The 17,530-nt window shown below is 36.8% G+C and overlaps 1 protein-coding gene and 3 non-coding genes across 6 annotated transcripts in view; all 4 read right to left on the minus strand.

Moving 5' to 3' along the window:
- Positions 1-17,401, minus strand: part of polr1a (RNA polymerase I subunit A) — a 25,159-nt gene extending 7,758 nt beyond the window's left edge. The window contains exons 1-31 of one of the 3 annotated variants that reach the window (XM_088431367.1): positions 17,232-17,401; positions 16,867-16,975; positions 16,642-16,737; positions 16,395-16,544; positions 16,119-16,223; positions 15,901-15,986; positions 14,888-14,976; positions 14,696-14,776; positions 14,395-14,512; positions 13,297-13,438; positions 13,046-13,207; positions 12,194-12,316; positions 11,859-12,086; positions 11,669-11,776; positions 11,431-11,577; positions 10,541-10,732; positions 9,921-10,070; positions 9,644-9,827; positions 9,491-9,573; positions 9,057-9,215; positions 6,332-6,430; positions 5,413-5,565; positions 5,255-5,337; positions 4,963-5,128; positions 4,428-4,551; positions 2,678-2,778; positions 2,174-2,373; positions 1,499-1,666; positions 1,298-1,433; positions 157-317; positions 1-80 (exon numbers count right to left, since the gene is read on the minus strand). The exon at positions 1-80 is cut by the window's left edge and continues 50 nt beyond it. In XM_088431367.1, coding sequence (XP_088287493.1) covers positions 1-80; positions 157-317; positions 1,298-1,433; positions 1,499-1,666; positions 2,174-2,373; positions 2,678-2,778; positions 4,428-4,551; positions 4,963-5,128; positions 5,255-5,337; positions 5,413-5,565; positions 6,332-6,430; positions 9,057-9,215; positions 9,491-9,573; positions 9,644-9,827; positions 9,921-10,070; positions 10,541-10,732; positions 11,431-11,577; positions 11,669-11,776; positions 11,859-12,086; positions 12,194-12,316; positions 13,046-13,207; positions 13,297-13,438; positions 14,395-14,512; positions 14,696-14,776; positions 14,888-14,976; positions 15,901-15,986; positions 16,119-16,223; positions 16,395-16,544; positions 16,642-16,737; positions 16,867-16,975; positions 17,232-17,308 — 4,060 coding nt within the window. In that variant the 5' untranslated portion in view covers positions 17,309-17,401. Of the gene's footprint in view, positions 81-156; positions 318-1,297; positions 1,434-1,498; positions 1,667-2,173; positions 2,374-2,677; positions 2,779-4,427; positions 4,552-4,962; positions 5,129-5,254; positions 5,338-5,412; positions 5,566-6,331; positions 6,431-9,056; positions 9,216-9,490; positions 9,574-9,643; positions 9,828-9,920; positions 10,071-10,540; positions 10,733-11,430; positions 11,578-11,668; positions 11,777-11,858; positions 12,087-12,193; positions 12,317-13,045; positions 13,217-13,296; positions 13,439-14,394; positions 14,513-14,695; positions 14,777-14,887; positions 14,977-15,900; positions 15,987-16,118; positions 16,224-16,394; positions 16,545-16,641; positions 16,738-16,866; positions 16,976-17,231 lie in introns of those variants that run through there. The other 2 variants (XM_088431366.1, XM_088431368.1) reach the window with 2 other exon arrangements.
- LOC148414085 (small nucleolar RNA SNORA5) lies at positions 4,751-4,885 on the minus strand. The gene has a single exon (XR_015867698.1). It is a non-coding gene; the product is annotated as a small nucleolar RNA SNORA5 (small nucleolar RNA).
- Positions 6,656-6,790, minus strand: LOC148414086 (small nucleolar RNA SNORA5). The gene has a single exon (XR_015867697.1). It is a non-coding gene; the product is annotated as a small nucleolar RNA SNORA5 (small nucleolar RNA).
- On the minus strand, positions 9,299-9,435 carry LOC148414087 (small nucleolar RNA SNORA5). Its single transcript, XR_015867699.1, has one exon. It is a non-coding gene; the product is annotated as a small nucleolar RNA SNORA5 (small nucleolar RNA).
- Positions 17,402-17,530: the final 129 nt, after the last annotated feature.

Consider the following 17,530-nt stretch of genomic DNA (forward strand, 5'->3'; position numbering starts at 1 on the left):
TGGCCTTTCTGGTCTCCACTGCAATGGATGCTAGCTTGGCATTACGTTTGTCAATGGTTTTGAGGAAGAGGCCGAAAAATCTGATAAAAAGAGTATGTAAAAAATTATCAAGTGAGTTTATTCAACATCTTGGATGACAGGATGTTGGTGGTCAACCTAGTTTCCATGAAGTGGAGGATCTGTTGGGGTGAGAGCTGTTTATCTTCAGCGTAACAGTCAGGATGAAGAAAGCTGAAAGTGATTTTGAACGTCCTCATCATTGATTGAGGGAGACTCTCGATGCGCAGCGCCTCGACCACATCAACTTTTTGCAGCACCTGCTCTCACAAACCGTTCAGAAAATAGGACAAAATAGAAAGGGCAATGAGAAGCAGGCGAATGGTGAACACACTAAACAACAAACATGAACAACATCTAAGAATGAACCATAAAATGGAAGATGAATTTGAAGTTTCTGCAGCAGTTGTAACAATTAAGAACAAATCAATAATCAAATTGATCAATAACTTTGATAATTGATTCATAGTTTCGAGACCAAAAAATATACCATCTCGGTATTTAATCCTCTCCACAATAAATATTCTTCTTTATTTTGTCCTCCATGAAAGCAGACTAATTATCAGTGTGTTAAATCAAAACAAGATATATACAAGCATCTGCTTTTATACTGAAAAACAATTGTCAGTATTTAAACTTGTTTCTGTTACACACCAGTAATTGAATAATACAAATACTCTTTTTTTAATAAAGGGATACAAATGTTTTTTTAATCCGATTATTTGATGAACTGACAACATAATCAGCGTGATAATCTATTAAAATAATGGCTACTTGCAGCTCTATTCTGCAGGTATGAGCAAATATAATTTAATGGTTTTCAATGTCCTAACAGGAACAGTAAATTTTTATTTTCAAATTAATAGCAAAATTGGAACATGAGGCAACTAATTGCTAAATTGTGTTATAGTGACTCCTTTACAAAATTATGTATGTCTTAATTTTGTTAAGATTTATGCATATGAACATTGTTTTTAAGTAACACGATTTTCCTCCAGACAAGTCAAAAACAAAATAGATGATGTTACACAATTTAGCTTTGAGATACAGGTACAAACAAAGTTTAATAAATCACAGATGACACAGATGGCACAGCATTGTTTCAATTTGTTTTGTTCTTACTTCTACAAATGCTTTGTAATGATTAGAGGGTACTTCGCTGAAAAACAGATTTCACATGAGGTACATCATTAATAAAAAAAAAAGTAGAGAATTACTGAACGACAACATGCATTCTTACCTCAGCCAAGCAGACCTTGGTCAGTTTTCTTCTGAGTTTCTGAGCTCTCTTTAAGGCCTTCTTACTGTTTAGCACTGGCACGCTCATCATGGGAGTTTTGATGTTGGAGCTGGCCACCATCAGAATCTCTCTTAGTCTGTGACATAGTCGAAGATAGCCATTACCGATTGATGATCATAATGCATTAAAAGCAGATATTACCGAGGTATTCCCAAAGTGACGTTCATCTCGCCTCTGCCAGCAAAGTGAAAGGTGTTGAGGGTCATTTGGGTGGAGGGTTCACCAATGGACTGAGCAGCCAGCAGGCCCACCGCTTCCCCCGGATCGCACAATGACCGCTGCCACTTGTAATGCAACAGCTGTCGAAGTCTTAAAATGTATAACATCACAATGTGTTAAAAAAGTGGGGAAATAAAAATAAATATGAAGTCTTTTTTTTAAACAATAATGCTCAATTAGGGCTGCACGGTTATGCCCAATTATTTCGGTCAATATTGAAATCACGATTATTAATCACAATTATTCATCATGTTGGGTCAACCAATGAAAAAAATAAGCCTACTTAGAACCAAGGACATTATTTACTTTTAAGCAAATTTTAATCAATTAGAAATCAAAATGTAATTTTCTTTCATTTCAAAACGAATTTATTCCAAATTTCTGCCAATAGGATTTTTCAAAATGGGTCTCAATTGAAAGTTGGGAAAAAATACCCCCTTGTGGAAGGAGGGCAAAGTGCTTGATTTGACTTGTAATTAAAAATAAAAAAAAAGTGCTTGACTTTTTACTTGTTAATATCGCCGAGGATCATCTTAATTAATTGTGGCGGGCAATATCGTGCAGCCCTATGCTCATTACATTATTAGTGTTGTATACCTGTCTGCATCCAAGCCATGTTGACTTGTTGCGTCTCGATTCTGCAAGTATTTCTCAGCGATGCCGTGAAAGCTTTCAGAAACAGATCCGAAGCTTACATCGGGTCGAAATACGCCTAGGCTGGGCTCAGGGCAACGGGAGGCCTTTCTTTTGTATTTTGACTGTCCAGCTTCATCAAGAGCACGCCATTGTTCTATCAGCTGAAGAAAGGTAAATAGTATCAAAGCAAATGTGTTAAGATGATCATGTGTAAGGTGTTAACTAGTGAAGAGAAAATTAAGCTTTATGAAGCACATGTGACTTTTTTTTTTAACTCTTCTAGATGGTGCTCTTGGCTCGAAGATAAAGTCTAATGCAATGGAAATTGTATTAAATTTCCAATGCATTTGTAATGGCAAGAATGCAATCTAGAAGAGTCCCAAAAAATATTACAAGTGCTTTATGAAGCTTCATTTGTCCAACAGTAGTGTTCACCCTTTAAAAAAAGAGGAAGAAATACTGTACCTTCAGAACAGCTGAATCTCTGCCACACACATTTTGTATTCTGCCTTGTTCAGTCTGCTTTAGTTTGGCCATCTTCTTTTGCGAAAACAAGAGGAATGCCCCTAAAATCGATTAAAATAAAACAGAATGACTGCGGTCAGTAATTGTGGTAATGTTAAAAAAAAAAAAATGGCTTTCAACAACTTTCCGATGATTCATTTTTTTCAGCCAAATACCCCTTGTGCCAACCATGTCGAATTGATTAAATTTTGGAACTACATTAGTAGTGGTATCTCTAAGTGTTATTTTTTAAAAAACTCAATATAACAGATCAATTAGTATTAGTAAAAGGTCTTTTTCTGGCTTGTCTGATGAAAAATCATGTAATTAAATACAAAGTGCATCAAAACAATGTTTTACAGATGAGTCATTATCACATAATGCTTTAGGAGTCCAGAAATTCAATTCATATATATATATATATATATATATATATATATATATATATATATATATATATATATATATATAATATGTTTTGTTTTGTTTTTTGTGGGGGGGCTGAAGGAGAGTTAGCTGCTGCTAAACGAATAAAGTACTGATATATTTACCAACTTTGTACATCAAGTAATTACTTACTTTAGTACAAAAGCAATTGATGATCTGTTTTTATACTTATTTACGATAATTTCCATGAGTTTAGTTCATTACTTGAAGTAATTTACTATGTTAGTATTTTATTACCCAACGTAAATGAAAACCATAGTAAAGTGTTATAGCGTCCATCTGCTGGCGTTTTTAGGTGATTGAACTTAGTTACTACTGGCGTCAAACTGCTTCCATGCAACGCGTCACTACAATGCTGGTCTGCAATTGGTCGGCGTCTCCTCACGGAGCTGACCTTTGTTCGATTGAGAGTGGTTACAAAACCGTGTTTATAGTGCATTTTAATGCTTAATTCAAACCTGAATGGGTTAGCCATGGGTCCCAAGATTGCTAGTGATGTTAAAGAGAGAAGTAAGAAGATGATTTATATGGAAACAAAGCTAGAGATAATCAAAGAAATACAAAGCTAGCCTGGCCTAGGCTACCCTTACTAGGGCATATGGGCATAACAAGCGCCACTCAAAGGTAAATAAATCCTTTCTATATTTTTTTTATCTATGATGTATTCATAGATGTATGTTCTAAATACACAACACTTACTATACTAGTTTGGTACCAATTTTTAATATGTATGTACATATTTGATGTTTTTACCTGGGGTTCTAAACGCATTAGCTATTTAACATAGGTTTGGATTGCCTGCCATACGGTGAATTCGCCTTACGAGCCCAAACGCGGAATGGATTAATCTTGTAACATGGGAGCCAACTGTACTTAACTTCCTAAGATAACTGATTACCCCGGTACTTGGTTACCTTAAGTAATCTTTTACTTTGGCTTTTCAATTGGAACGTTTTTTTTTCCCTGACCCATATAGCCAAACACAAGAATATAAATAAGTACTTAGGACTAAAATTCTGCCCCCCCCCCCCCCCCCCCCCAAAAAAAAAGAAACAAAACAAAACAAAAAAACAGTTAATTAGCTCTTATGTTCTAAAGAAAACCATGTTCCCATGTGGGCTTTAAAAATAATTAACTATATTTGCTAATACTTGAAGAAACCTAAAATCTCATGTACGCCTTAAATATTTTCACATTCCCTCGTTTGAGAGAAACTACAATGCATAAACAAGTAACATTTGAAATTTGTACATTAGTTATCTACCTCTGCGGGGACAAGACACCTCTCTTTTTGCTTTCCAGCGCTGAATGGCTGAAAAATGTTGACTCGCACCTTGAGGGTCTAGTCGTGCTAACACCTCATCCAAGCCCTGGGACTTCCTTATTACCTGCAGCAAACATAAAAATGCTAATTATGTTTTAAAAAGAGGAATTTTAACAGTAAAGGCTTCATGAAGAATGTACATGTTCATTAAAATGACAAAGGAAATGATGCTAATTATGTCTTCATACTATTTGCATCAAAACATTGTTACAAAATGCCAAATGATGGGATTAACAGTGATCTCATAGATTTGTATCTGTATAATCTGTGTGTAGTACATATTTCCCCATTAGTCATATTACAGCACAACAGGGCATATGAACTACACGTTTGCTGTGGCAGCCATTTTGGCCAGCGGCATACACCAGGTAGGATGCCCTGAATTTGACAAGGCTGCAATTTTTTTAAAGCTAATCTATCTCTGCCATATAATTATTATTGGAATTTATTCTATTAGCATGGGCTGCAATCTTACCTCAAAATTGTCTTCTATAAAGGAAAACTGCCTTGGTTGCAGAAATTGCGTTTTAGGGATATCAAGACCATCTTCACCATACAGGAACTGGATTATAGATCCATCACTATCCCTTACGGTCAGATCGTACTGTACCACCAAACCCTCCAGATGCTTTATAATACACCTACAGAAAAAATAAAACAGGGAACTATACATGAAAAATATACATAAAATAGAAGTAAAACAACCATTGCAGAACACATTTCTCCTCTATTTTTGCCATTCTTTTCAGGCACAAGTGTTGCTTTACCTTTGCAGGTATCCTGATCTGGACGTTTTCACTGCGGTATCCACCAGCCCTTCTCTCCCAGCCATGCAATGGAAGAAATATTCCTGATGGGAAAATGACCACAAATTAACTAACATGAAATGCTTAGGTTGCAGTCTTTAATTGATAAAACCAAACACCTGTGGTTTGATGCCTGTAAGAAACCTTCCGGTAACAAAACCCCCGGCAGCTGGTGATGGGTCATACGGCTGGAAACACGGTAATGATTTCCCAGATGGCATCAGTGGAGGTCTACGACCCTCTAACTCAATCTGACCTAATAGACACGAGATCTGAGACACACAAAAAGAATGAAGCTGGCTGGTTATATGAATAGAAAGCACAATCATTCACTACCATTGACAAGTATACTCGGCAATGATGTTTTTCAAAAGATATGGGCGGGGCAGTGTTTTCTGCTACGCTCTGTAAAGTTTCAATCTTAGAAAGAACTTCACTGATGCACAATAACCAGTGGATGGTGTCAGTCCCATGTTTTAGATGAGAATGAACACAAGACTTTGTGTGTCTTGAAAAAGTGGCTCTAAAACAGCTGACAGTGAATAACCCTAACCCTCAGGCTGAATTAAGTCGAGGAATTTCGAGTACTTCGGTTCATAAAATGCTTGAGGCATTTTTTCTTGTCCCAGATAGCAACTTATTACTTAAAAAAAAAAAAATCCACTAGCTAGCTAGAGTGCTCCATACAGGTGCGACAGATGTAAATGACTGTCATCCTGACACAGTCGCCGTACCTACTGATCACATTTTAACAAATCATGCGGATGTGAATGTGCTGTTAGTACATTGCATGGACCAAACATTATGGAGAAAGATTTGAAGGAGAAGGGAAACTAGTTTGCAGATGAGCAATTTAAATTAAAAAAAAAAAAGTGATCACCAAAGATATAAAAGCTGGTCATATATAATGAAGTGAAAATGTGTTTTTTGGTCTTATGTGTTTATTATTTTTCATCCAAGCAAAAAATGAATTTTCTTTGTATCTATAGCAACAGCCGAATCTCATCAAAAAGAGAAAAGCAGGAAGGTTTTATTTACCTGCATGGTATTGACAGTGGAACCTTTGGCACCTGACTGGACCATCAGCTGGAGGTTGTTGTCTGGGAAAGAGGTGTGAAGACCAATTGGCATACACACCTACAAAAGACACAAGATAGAGTATGGAATTAAGAGCCATGATTTACGGTCTCACATATTTGCAATTTGGCATTTGCAACATCACTGATAATATTTTAAACAAGGCATTTATTTACCATGGCTTCAAGAGTGTGCATATGCTAAATGCATGCTGTTAGCTTGGAACAGCAGCTAAAACAACACCTGTACAACTCTTCAACTTTTAGCTTCCAGCTGTAGCGTTTGATTTGTGTGCAGCACATTCATCCCCATGAACCAGACTGAAGCACAATGGGGCCCATTAACTGCACTTTCAATGTAGCAGCCATTTTGGCCAGTAGCACCCAATGAGGTAGGTACACTGAATTTGACAAAGCTGCAATAGTTCCTTAAGGCCTGTTGTTCTGCTGACCATGCTCGTGTGACAACACAGACCAGAGTAACAGACAATAAGTTACTCAGAATTCAAAGAATAGTACAGTGGACCCCTGTATTACAGCGTGCCCGGCTTACTTTTTTTTTCATGTTGCAATGTGGAATACTGAGTTTTTTTGTACCCTCTTTAAGATATTTTAACACCTTTGCGACAAAAACAACTGTCATGACCCCAAGGGGTTGGTTGTATTTGTGTTGTTTCGTCTCCATTTGCAGGTGTTTTTATGTAATTCCACTTATTTTCTGTTTCCCGTCATACTGGATCCCTGCAACACATCACTACAATGCTGGTCTGCTATTGGTCAGCATCTGCTCATTACAATGCTGGTCTGCTATCAAACGGCCTCACTCATTTCAAAATGGCGGAATGGTAAAGCGTTGTTCTATCGTGAGTGGTTACAAAACCGTATTTATAGTGCATTTTACTGCTTAATTCAAACTTGAATGGGTTAGCCATGGGTCCCAAGATTGCTAGTGATGTTAAAGAGAGAAGTAAGAAAATGATTTATATGGAAACGAAGCTAGAGATAATCAAAGAAATACAAAGCTAGGCTAGCCAAGGCTACCCTTACTAGGGCATATGGTCATAACAAGTGCCACTCAAAAGGTAAATAAATCCTTTCTATATTTTTTGTTTATGATGTTTTCTGATTGTATACATGTATGTTATATATACACAGCACTTACAATTCTATTTTGGTACCAATTTTTAATATGCATGTACAATTTTGATGTTTTTACCTGGGGTTCTGAACGCATTAGCTCTTTAACATACGTAAGTTTGGATTGCCCACCATACGGTGAATTCGACTGACGAGCCCAACCGAGAACGGATTAATCTCGTAACACGGAGGCCCACTGTATAACTAGAGGTCAACTGATAGGGATTTTATTGAGGCTGATGCAGGTTTTTGCCAGAATAATATAGATTGCAAGTTAATGGGCAGAATAAGAATATAATTATAATGGACAATATAATATTTCCCCTCCCAACACCTTTTAATGGTCATCAATTATGTGCAGATTTACACTATTTGCAGGTCGGCCTGGCACCTATTCCCCATTAACTCACTCAGTTGGGCCCTAATTGTAAGGCAAGCTTTCAGTTTTGTAACTTATAACACACTAACATAGCCAAAGTAGGACTACAGAAACAAAAAAAGCCAAAACTATAGTGATGGCACTTACAATCCTTCTTATAAAGTTTCTGATTATGGTTAATGTTTTTGTGTTTGAAGTGTTCAACTGTTATCATTACTATTCAAGTATGAACATGTTATTCTCCTATGATCATGTGATCTTGATAACAACCGCCTAGCAACCAATCACAAGTTGTTTGTCATTCCTCCACCACCAATTAAGACTCTGTTTACTCTGTTTCGGCATAGACTGTTTTGCTCCTCCGCTAGTCAGTCGACAGGTATCGTTTATCACGAACATTCTTGCCTCTTTCACGCAATTCTGTGGATTACTACATTTCTCTCATTATTATTCCATGCGCTGATGAGAATGTTAGTATATTTTGAATATGTTTTCCATTCGTGGTTTGAGATACTTGTTTACGTTTGCACTGCTTTCACTTTGTCCATTGATGTCTAAGTTGTCAGCTCATTTAAGATGGGTATAATTGCTAAAGGCAAATAACGTAATTTGCATATTTCACATTTAGTATTTTTCACAAGTTAAAGTTTTCATCAGCAAGATGTGCACTAGTATTTGTCTCATATCAGCCTTGTGTGCCCATGTGATTCTTACTCAGTGAGGGAGTGAGTGACCACCCTCGCAAATCTCTTCAACTCCATTAACCCTTTTCGACCTAACACACAGTTTGAACAATTTGGTTGAATTCATTATACAAATGTTTCCAATCATTGCACGGTTTGTTTGCCTTTGTTGTTTATATTATTGTAATTGTGATATTGTATGTGTGTTGTATGTGTGATATGTTGTGTTATTCATCAATGTTCAGTAAATGTTCTTTGCTGTCCTTTGCAGAGACCACACAAATAAATAGAAAATTATATACAAACAAATAAAAATATATGCACACACACAAGAATATATTACCACACTATACCAAATAAAGAGTGGCATGAGAGTGTGCATGTTCTGGCTGGACATCCCGGTGCTAAAATACAGTCCTCTCAAAGAGGTCACAAGTTTGGGCGCTATCCCGACACCTCCATTACACTCCTAATAGTTGAAATGTTACCTTGTTAATGTCGTTGTTCACTTGGTTGGCCACTTCTTTGAATTTGTGGTCAGCCAAGCTAAAATCTCGCTGGTCTGGGTTGAGATGAGCATCCTGCCAACGGCTCTTGGCCTCGGCTTCATCCACGTCAGGTGGGAGGTTGAACGCTGCCTGAAGGGCCTGACAAATGAAAATAGAATGATCCCATGTCAAAAAAAATAGCAAACTTTAGCTACTGTAAGTTTCTAGCTGTCTCATTTACTGTTTGTGTGTAGTCCATATTTATGCCCAGAGGCTATGAAGGAGCACAATGGAGCCCACCAACTACACCTTCACTGTAGCAGCCCTTTTGGCCAGTTTCACCCACTGAGAAGGATACACTGAATTTGACAAGGCTGCACTACAGTGTATACAATGTACTAATTACGTGAACTGGAGCAGCTGCTTGAACTCACTCTTGCACCAATTTTCAGTGATTCTTTGATAATGCTTTTCCTCTTTTTGTTGGCATCTGGTTTCACCAGAATGTCTTCAACACCTAATAAAAAATGGAGGTAAGTATTTTTTTTTCCATATGACTGGAAGAAAAAAAACAAAAAACAATTTACCTAGAGTGAATCCTCTGTATAACTGAAGGTAAGCAGTAAAAAGTCTGGCCAGACAGCTGAGCAGTTTTCCGCTGGTCTCCCCTCCGTAAAGTTCATAGCAACAATGCACCAGACCATACGCAGAGGAGCCGTAGTGAGCTTTATCCAGAACGCCCACTAACAACTCCCCGTGACGGATAACCACCTAACAAGTAAAATACAAAATCTCATTTTACAACTTGCTGCCATGTTTATGTTCCTCAAACCAATAAAAAGGTGTGTGAGTGTGTGTATGCACCTGCGAGTCACACATGGTGTCAGGTTGATATCCTGGAGTTGCTCGTGGGGGAATTTGGATCCATGCTTTGCTGGGGATTTTTGATTTTCCAATCAGGTTTAACGGCACAGCCTTTTCGGGAATCACATTGAGCAGGAGGGTTGACACCACCTATTGAAAGGGGCAAAATTTGCTACATCCACTTTGTATGCAAACCTTAGACTCAGTAAACTAATTATACACTGAAATGTACAAGTTGATGCAAATTGTGTTTCTCTCCAAAAAATATGTGGAAAAACAAAGTTAAATTGTGAGACGAACATCCAAGTCTCATGCATCATGAGAAATAAATTGTTAAGTTTACAGATCTGTTTTCCCTTGGCAAGACAAAATTCTCAACTATATTTAGAGAAGGGAGGGGAAAAAAGTTGAAAAAACAAAAAACAAAAAACAAGGCAAAGTATGTGTTTTGGCCAGTTGAAATCAAAGTTAAACATTTTGGGTCACAGTGGGTCACTATTTTAGAAGTAAATTAAAACACATTACAAAAAAAAAAAAAAATCGGATTCTCTAATTCATTCAAAGTTTTCTTGGGGTGAAATCTTAAACAAAAAGTAAATGATCATAGGTCTCTACACTACCTGCTTTCCTGTCCAGAGTTTACATGGCTTGAGTATTGCTGGTTTGAGCAGTTTAATTCGACCTGGTTTGTCAGTGAGTCCTCTGTATACCAGTTCAGTGTACTGGTCTCTTGTGAAGAAACTTCCTTTAATTGTCATGTGTGTACCTGAAACCATGTGATCCTGAATCAGACCAGCCAAAGGTTTTCCATCCTGATGAAAAGAAAGAGAGAACTAGTGATATGTACTGTACAGTATGATGACGTATAACGTTGTGAAGAAGTAGTTGGCCCCTTTCAAATTTCCGATTTTTTTTGTGCACATTTTTCACTTCAACATTTCAAATCATGAAGCCAATTTTAATCTCATAAAGATAAACCAAAGTATAAAAAGCAATTATATCTATTAAAAGCAGCAACCCCAAAGTCAAAATCTTGACAACGGCTGACACAAATTGGCAACAAATCCTAATTTGCGAAAGTCAGCCTCAGCAGCCTTTTGAAAGGACTTGCTCTCTTTGCACCGAACAGTAATTTAAACTGTGTGGAAGTAAAGGTTAATTACCTAAAGTTGTGTGTTTTGTGTGTTTTCATAGTTCATAGTGTTTTATAATTGTATTGCAGTCATAAGAATTATTTACTGTATATGCTATAAATTAACACATCTTAATTTAGAATCAACTTAAAAGAATAAAACATATGTTAGAAAATAAATTTAGGTGTCAAGAGGTTAAAACATGAGGTCAATCTAATTAAACACAGCACAATTTCATTGGCTACAGCTAGGCAGTATTGCCGCTAGATTTGTTGACGCGAAAAATCATTGAAATACTGAGTGTAATAGGCTATGAAATCTTAAATAAATCATATCTGTGACAGCCCGAAAAAGATTGCAAGCATGTATTAATCTACCTTTGGCACAAGGTACTGCTGGTTGGTGCTGACCAAAGTGTAGGCCTCAGCTCGACCAAGCTCACTCTGAGGGAAGTGAGCATTCATCTCATCTCCGTCAAAGTCTGCATTATAAGCTTTGCAGTTGGCATAGTGGAGCCTCAGGACCTATTGCACAAAACAAAGTACTAAAATACAATGTAATAAGAGTCCCATGACTCATACTAATTGAAACTGTTAACTAATTCGCAACAAAGACCTTCTCCCCGGGCAAAATGCGTGCAGAGTGAGCCTGTATGGATGGTCGGTGCAAGGTTGGCTGTCTGTTCAACAACATAACATCTCCGTTCTTAATATGACGGTTCACCTTGAAAAACAAAAGACAATAGCATGACAGTTCACAGATAATCCAGCACATTGAGGACAGCAATTTCTTTCTACTGACTCACTATTTTCATTGGCATTTTGTGTTGACCTGGACAGGGTGTCAGCAGCTGCTTAGCAACCGCTTCTCTTTGCGCCAAGTTGTTTGATGACAAGATGGTTCTCCTGCCATCCTCGCTGATCACCATGGTAGCACCAGGGTGGACATTTGGACCGTTCAGGACAGCCTGACGAAGCTCCTTCACATTCCACGGCGTGACAGGCTGTGGGTAGGTCAGTTTTGTGGCAAACACCTGTGCCAACATGACAAATTATTGAGTCAGGGAGAAATAAAACATATTCATTACGAACTTGCGTCTATTTTTTGGGAAGAATTGAAAAATGCTTCACACAATCGTACCATGGGAATTCCAATCTCATTGGTTCCAATGTACATGTCTGGACAGATGACAGATCTTGCCGCAAAATCAACTCTTTTGCCCATCATGTGTTTACGGAACAAACCCTCCTTTTTTTCCAGTAACTGCAAAAGAAATCCAATAGATTGCCTTTAGTGTCATTGTACGGCAGGTAAACAACTTAATTGTGAGCGTGAAACTAAATAATAATAATAATAGAAAATAAATGTGAACAAGAAATAAAAAAGTAACCAAAGTTTCACAGGAGTGCGATCATTGATATTTTAAGTGTTCTTGTGAAAAAGCTGTACCAGCTGTATCGCTTTTTTCTGAGTCCGTTTATCATCAGAAAGGTAAAGTTAACTCATTCACTGATAGCGACGGCTATAGACATCATGGCAGTAAATGAGTTAAAAATAAATTGAAAGGATGATGTAGCCAGCTCAATTTGTAGTTAGAGATATAAAAGAAAACATTCCACCCAAAAGATAACAGGTGTGAATAGCTAAAGGAAGAAGAACTATGCAGCGACTGTAGTTCCTTCTAGTTGCATTGCAAATGCTTTATAACATTACAGAATAAATATGGAATAATGTAATTTCTACAAGCTATCTCAAAACATTTATTCTAACCATACAAATGCAACAGGGTTTTTATAATTGTGGTTGTGACAAACTGTGTTAAGATCATTACTAATAAAAGAATAAAATATTTTAAATACATTCAAATACTATAATTTCTACAATATTAAATACTACTACTTCTTAAGTGTCTTTGGTCATGCATGTATTTATTATATACAGTTTGTTTTAAAACATGGTAGATGACATTTGCCTTTTCTTTACACAACATACCTGTCTAATTCCCGGGTACTTTTCTGACATCATTTTGTCCATATCGCTGTCAAAGACAATGTTGACGTGAGTCTGAAGGCGAATCCACATGTTGTAAAGTTTATCTGTTAATGTCATTCCAGGAATGGCCAAGAGAAAAGACTGGTCTGTCTCTCCAGTTGTCTGAGTTTGCGAAAATGGTTCGAATCAGGTCAGATTACAATTTTAGATTCAAATGAGCATTCATTAATATAGAAGTATTTTTTCCTTACCTCATTTTCTTGAGTACATTTCTCAACAGCCATGAGAGAAAGCAGCTTTCTTACAATGGTACTGTCTTTCATGACGGCTTGCATGTTGACTGTCTGACCGTTGGTAAACATCTGGTCACCCAGTCGATTGATTGGACGATACCTCAAGAAAGAGGAAAGACTTCATGGTTACACGTCTTTAAAAGTGAAGTCAATCCTCAAGTGTTGTTGACGATAATGTTTTATACGGACAACCCTATCAGTTTAAACACAATATTCTGATTCACCCTTGCGGAATATTTTGACAATTTTTAGCTCATTTTCTTCCACATCAGTCTGGCAGCATTTTCGTCAAGGGATGGCACACACCTGGTTTTCTGATACCAATGTTATCATGCCATGTTGATATTTGACATGTTGGATGAAATTTCGATTCCCTCGTCTCTTCTTTTCATGCTTTTTTTCATGGGTGTGAAATGTCTTTTATGTAAATGCAAAGGACTTGACATAAAACCACACAAGGGGTAAATTGTGTTTGTAAAATCCACCCGCTGTCATCCATCTCAAGGGGCGGCCATTTTACCCACTGAAAATTACATCACAGCTGCTCAGGTATCAGCAATGACCAATCATGGCTTAGCTTGCAAATGTCACATGACCAAATGCAGAAAATGTGAACTGTGATGCCATTATCTGTCGACACCAATGGAAAAATGACTGTCCTCCTATCAAAATAGTTAACAATAAAAAAGGAAATAAGCTGTTCCTTTATATCTTGTTTAAACAATATTTCACCGGTAATTGATACTTGATTTATTTTAATTATATAGACACATATAATAATAGTAATAAATTATACAATATTATATATTTTTTTCTTCATATGATTGTTTAAAAATGTTGTTTTCAAAAACACTTAAAAAAAGAGTGAATAAAAATGCCCGCCTCCTGAGATGGATGACAGTGGGTGGAGTTTTCTACTTGATTCATATTGGACACCAGAATGCCATGCTTAAACTTGTGGAGGCACAATAGAACATATCAAAAAGAATTTTTGGGTTTGACTTTCTCTTTCAGCAAAACCCTTGACAGGGTGTTATTCAAGTGGCCTAATTGTACCTGCATGGTGGGACAACCAGCAGCTCCAGGAAAAAGAGCTGCGGGGAGAAACCTTTTTCTTTTTCCTGTGATTCTGAGTTGTCCACCAACCCGGAAAACAGACAATTCAGGAAGAAACCTGGAGAGAAAACACACAGGTTAAATTTGTAAAAAGCATAATCTCACGTCGGCATAGGCTCGGTCTTGTGGAAGAGCAAGCAAGACATGGAGGCAAATGAACAAAAGATGAAATTATTTTTAATCTGTCTGCGATTGTTAATGTGTAAAAAAATATACATATATTTTTTTAAAAAATGAAAACCTTCATTCTTCCACAGTTTGTTGATGTGTTCTCTAGCAGTGCTGGCAGTCAAGTAGGCTTTGTCTCCAGTCACTGACTCCCCTGAAATGTTATATGAAATGTTCTTAATCACTCATGAGACCCATTAATTTTCTTTTCATTTTGTTTCCATTAAACAGAACAATTATCAGAAACAGATAAACAAAGACTCACCATCAACTTTGAAAATGGTTTGCGTGTCAGAGGGCAGTGTCACAATCAGTTTACTGTTGTGCTCTCGTCGTATAGTGAACCGCTTGCTCCTGTTTGCACACAGTGTTTTTTTCTTTAAATTTTATTTACATGTAATGATGGTCTGATTATCAGCAGGTTCAATTATCTGCCAAAATATTTGGCATTTTGATGAATATCGGCATTGGCTTTTTCTCTATCTTTTTTTTGACAGTCAAGAATAAATAAATCTAAACCTTTGTTAACTTCAGGGAACAATTTAAATTTTCAGGTAGGTGTATGAGATTTTTCTTACCACTTTAGATTTTTTTTTTAATTCAAATTTTAAAAAAATTATAAAATATTTTTAGAGTGCCATAGAAGCATAAAGGGGGCTATTTACTTTTTTATTTTCTCATTTATCTTTTTCAGACATGCTAATGAATTTTACAACAAGCTGCCAGAAAACCTATTTGAAATAATAACATTATGCAAATCTGAAAGGTTGTTCAATAAACAGACATTACAACTGAGTTGGATTTGTACTGTATTGGTGTATCTGTCTGTACATGTTTTGTGATAATTAAGGACTCCATTAAAAATGAGATGCTTCATCCCAAGAGGTTTATCCTCTCGAATTAGATATGAATAGATTAGAGATTTTTTTTTTAAAATTGATGTCAAGATTTTCACACTAATTGATTGTGAATATTGGCTCAAAATATCAGTCTACAAGACTCCTAATAACCATTATTGATAAAAGCCCCAAAGAAAACTATCGGTCAATCTTTAGTAAATTATGCAACACATCCCTAGAGTGACAACTGAAAATAATCTTTTGTTTTAATGAGAAGGGAAAATATCGCAAACCACTGTATAACAGCAAAGTAATGCATTGCTACAAATAAAAATGTTGAAAAGACAAACACAGGCCTCTGATGCTCTTATCATATTTCTTCAATAGCAAAACTGTCTGTGATAAACCTTTGCTAAAATATGCATTGATATATATTTACCTGCATAGGGGACATTTATGACCCTTCATGTGAATTTTCCAGAAATCATTTATCAAACTGCTTTTTCTTTCAACAAGATGTTTTATCTGAAAGGAAAAAAAGTCATGCATTAAAAAGAACTGACAAAAATCACAGCAAAAAGAATTATATTGTTGCTATTCATATAAATATACATCTCACATTTAAGCATTGCATCTGGGGTAAGTGTGTTTACTGACCGGTTTGCTGTTTCTTGAGCCTTCAGTTATGACGACTGAATCTGTGAACTTCTTGAGCATCACTGCAATTTCGTCACCAGTGGCTTTGTTATTTTCTTCCAGAAACTAGCATTCACAAGATCACAAAAATAAGTCAAATTTTGCGAGGAATGGTGTAAAAGTGTTTGCATCATGACAGCATAAACCTACAAAACATTTTAATGTTTTCATTGTGGAATGCAGAAGGTGAAATTCGGTATGTTAATATATGATATAAATGTTGACGTTAAACTTCACCTGGCTGAGAACTTCCTCTATCTGGTAAACCTGCTGCATGGCTCCATGATCTAATAACTTAAGTTGGCTCAGCAAGAGGTGCATGGCTGCTCGTGGACACGTTAACATGTGACACGAGAGACATGACCCACGTATCAACAGGAACAATTTCTGAAAGTGGACAAAACAACAATAAAAACAAAATGATACATTTTAGTTGAGATCCAGGCTTGCCAGTGGCAACAGTGGGTGTGCGTGTGATTCTTACGTCAAAAAATAGTGGGTTATATACAGGTAGTGGTAGCTCTACATGTCCCAGATGTCCTGGACAGTTGTTGAAGTCCTGGCAGCAAGTTGAGCATGCCTGATGGAACAAAATGTAATGGTCACTACTGTAAATCACATCCAAAATATTCACGGATTCATCACTATCAAAACGACATTACTTATTTATTGGAAATAACATGGAAGACAGCCTCTTAAACACATTTACCTCTTTGTTGTCTGCTGGTCCCAGGGCTAAATCATACAAGCTATTTGGGAGCGCATTCCCAACACCATCAAGCAACCTATCGTTGGTTATCGTTTTTACACTCAACTTCCTGAAAAGCAAAACAGTCAATTTACTCAAAGCATAAACCTGACAGCCACTGCATCTACTTACAAGACTGTAGCTATCAAAACGTCCGCGTAATTTGTGACATTTGACGGAGAAAGTTCTTTCCTAAAAAAGGTACTAGTCCAACTTTAAAGACTGTGTGATGTGAGGTTTAGAAGCTCAATATAAGAACGTGTTTTTAAACTCGATCCTCTTTTGAACTTCAATTTTAGCACGAAGCCAAAAGCTAACAAGCTCACCTTATTTCTTCGGCAGTGTACATGCCAAAAGACATGCCCTCCAATCGCCGCCATGGCACTTCTTTTCTAAATAGCATTTTTGACCAACTATACGGATTTGCGGGTGTTTAATACTTCAAAAATCATTCCGACTGTTGAGTTTTCTGTCTCATGCGCCATGAGGTACAGTTCTCTCCCATGTGCCTCATTGGACCCACGGACTCTCCAAAGAAGGGGGGCGAACGTAAATAATTAAAATTGAACACGCGTAACTTAATATCCATCAAACCTACATATTAAAATATTAAAACACACTAATA

This window comes from Hippichthys cyanospilos, chromosome 13 (genome assembly GCF_059441005.1).
Source record: "Hippichthys cyanospilos isolate Australia breed blue-spotted pipefish chromosome 13, RoL_Hcya_1.0, whole genome shotgun sequence".
Taxonomy (NCBI): Eukaryota; Metazoa; Chordata; class Actinopteri; order Syngnathiformes; family Syngnathidae; genus Hippichthys; species Hippichthys cyanospilos.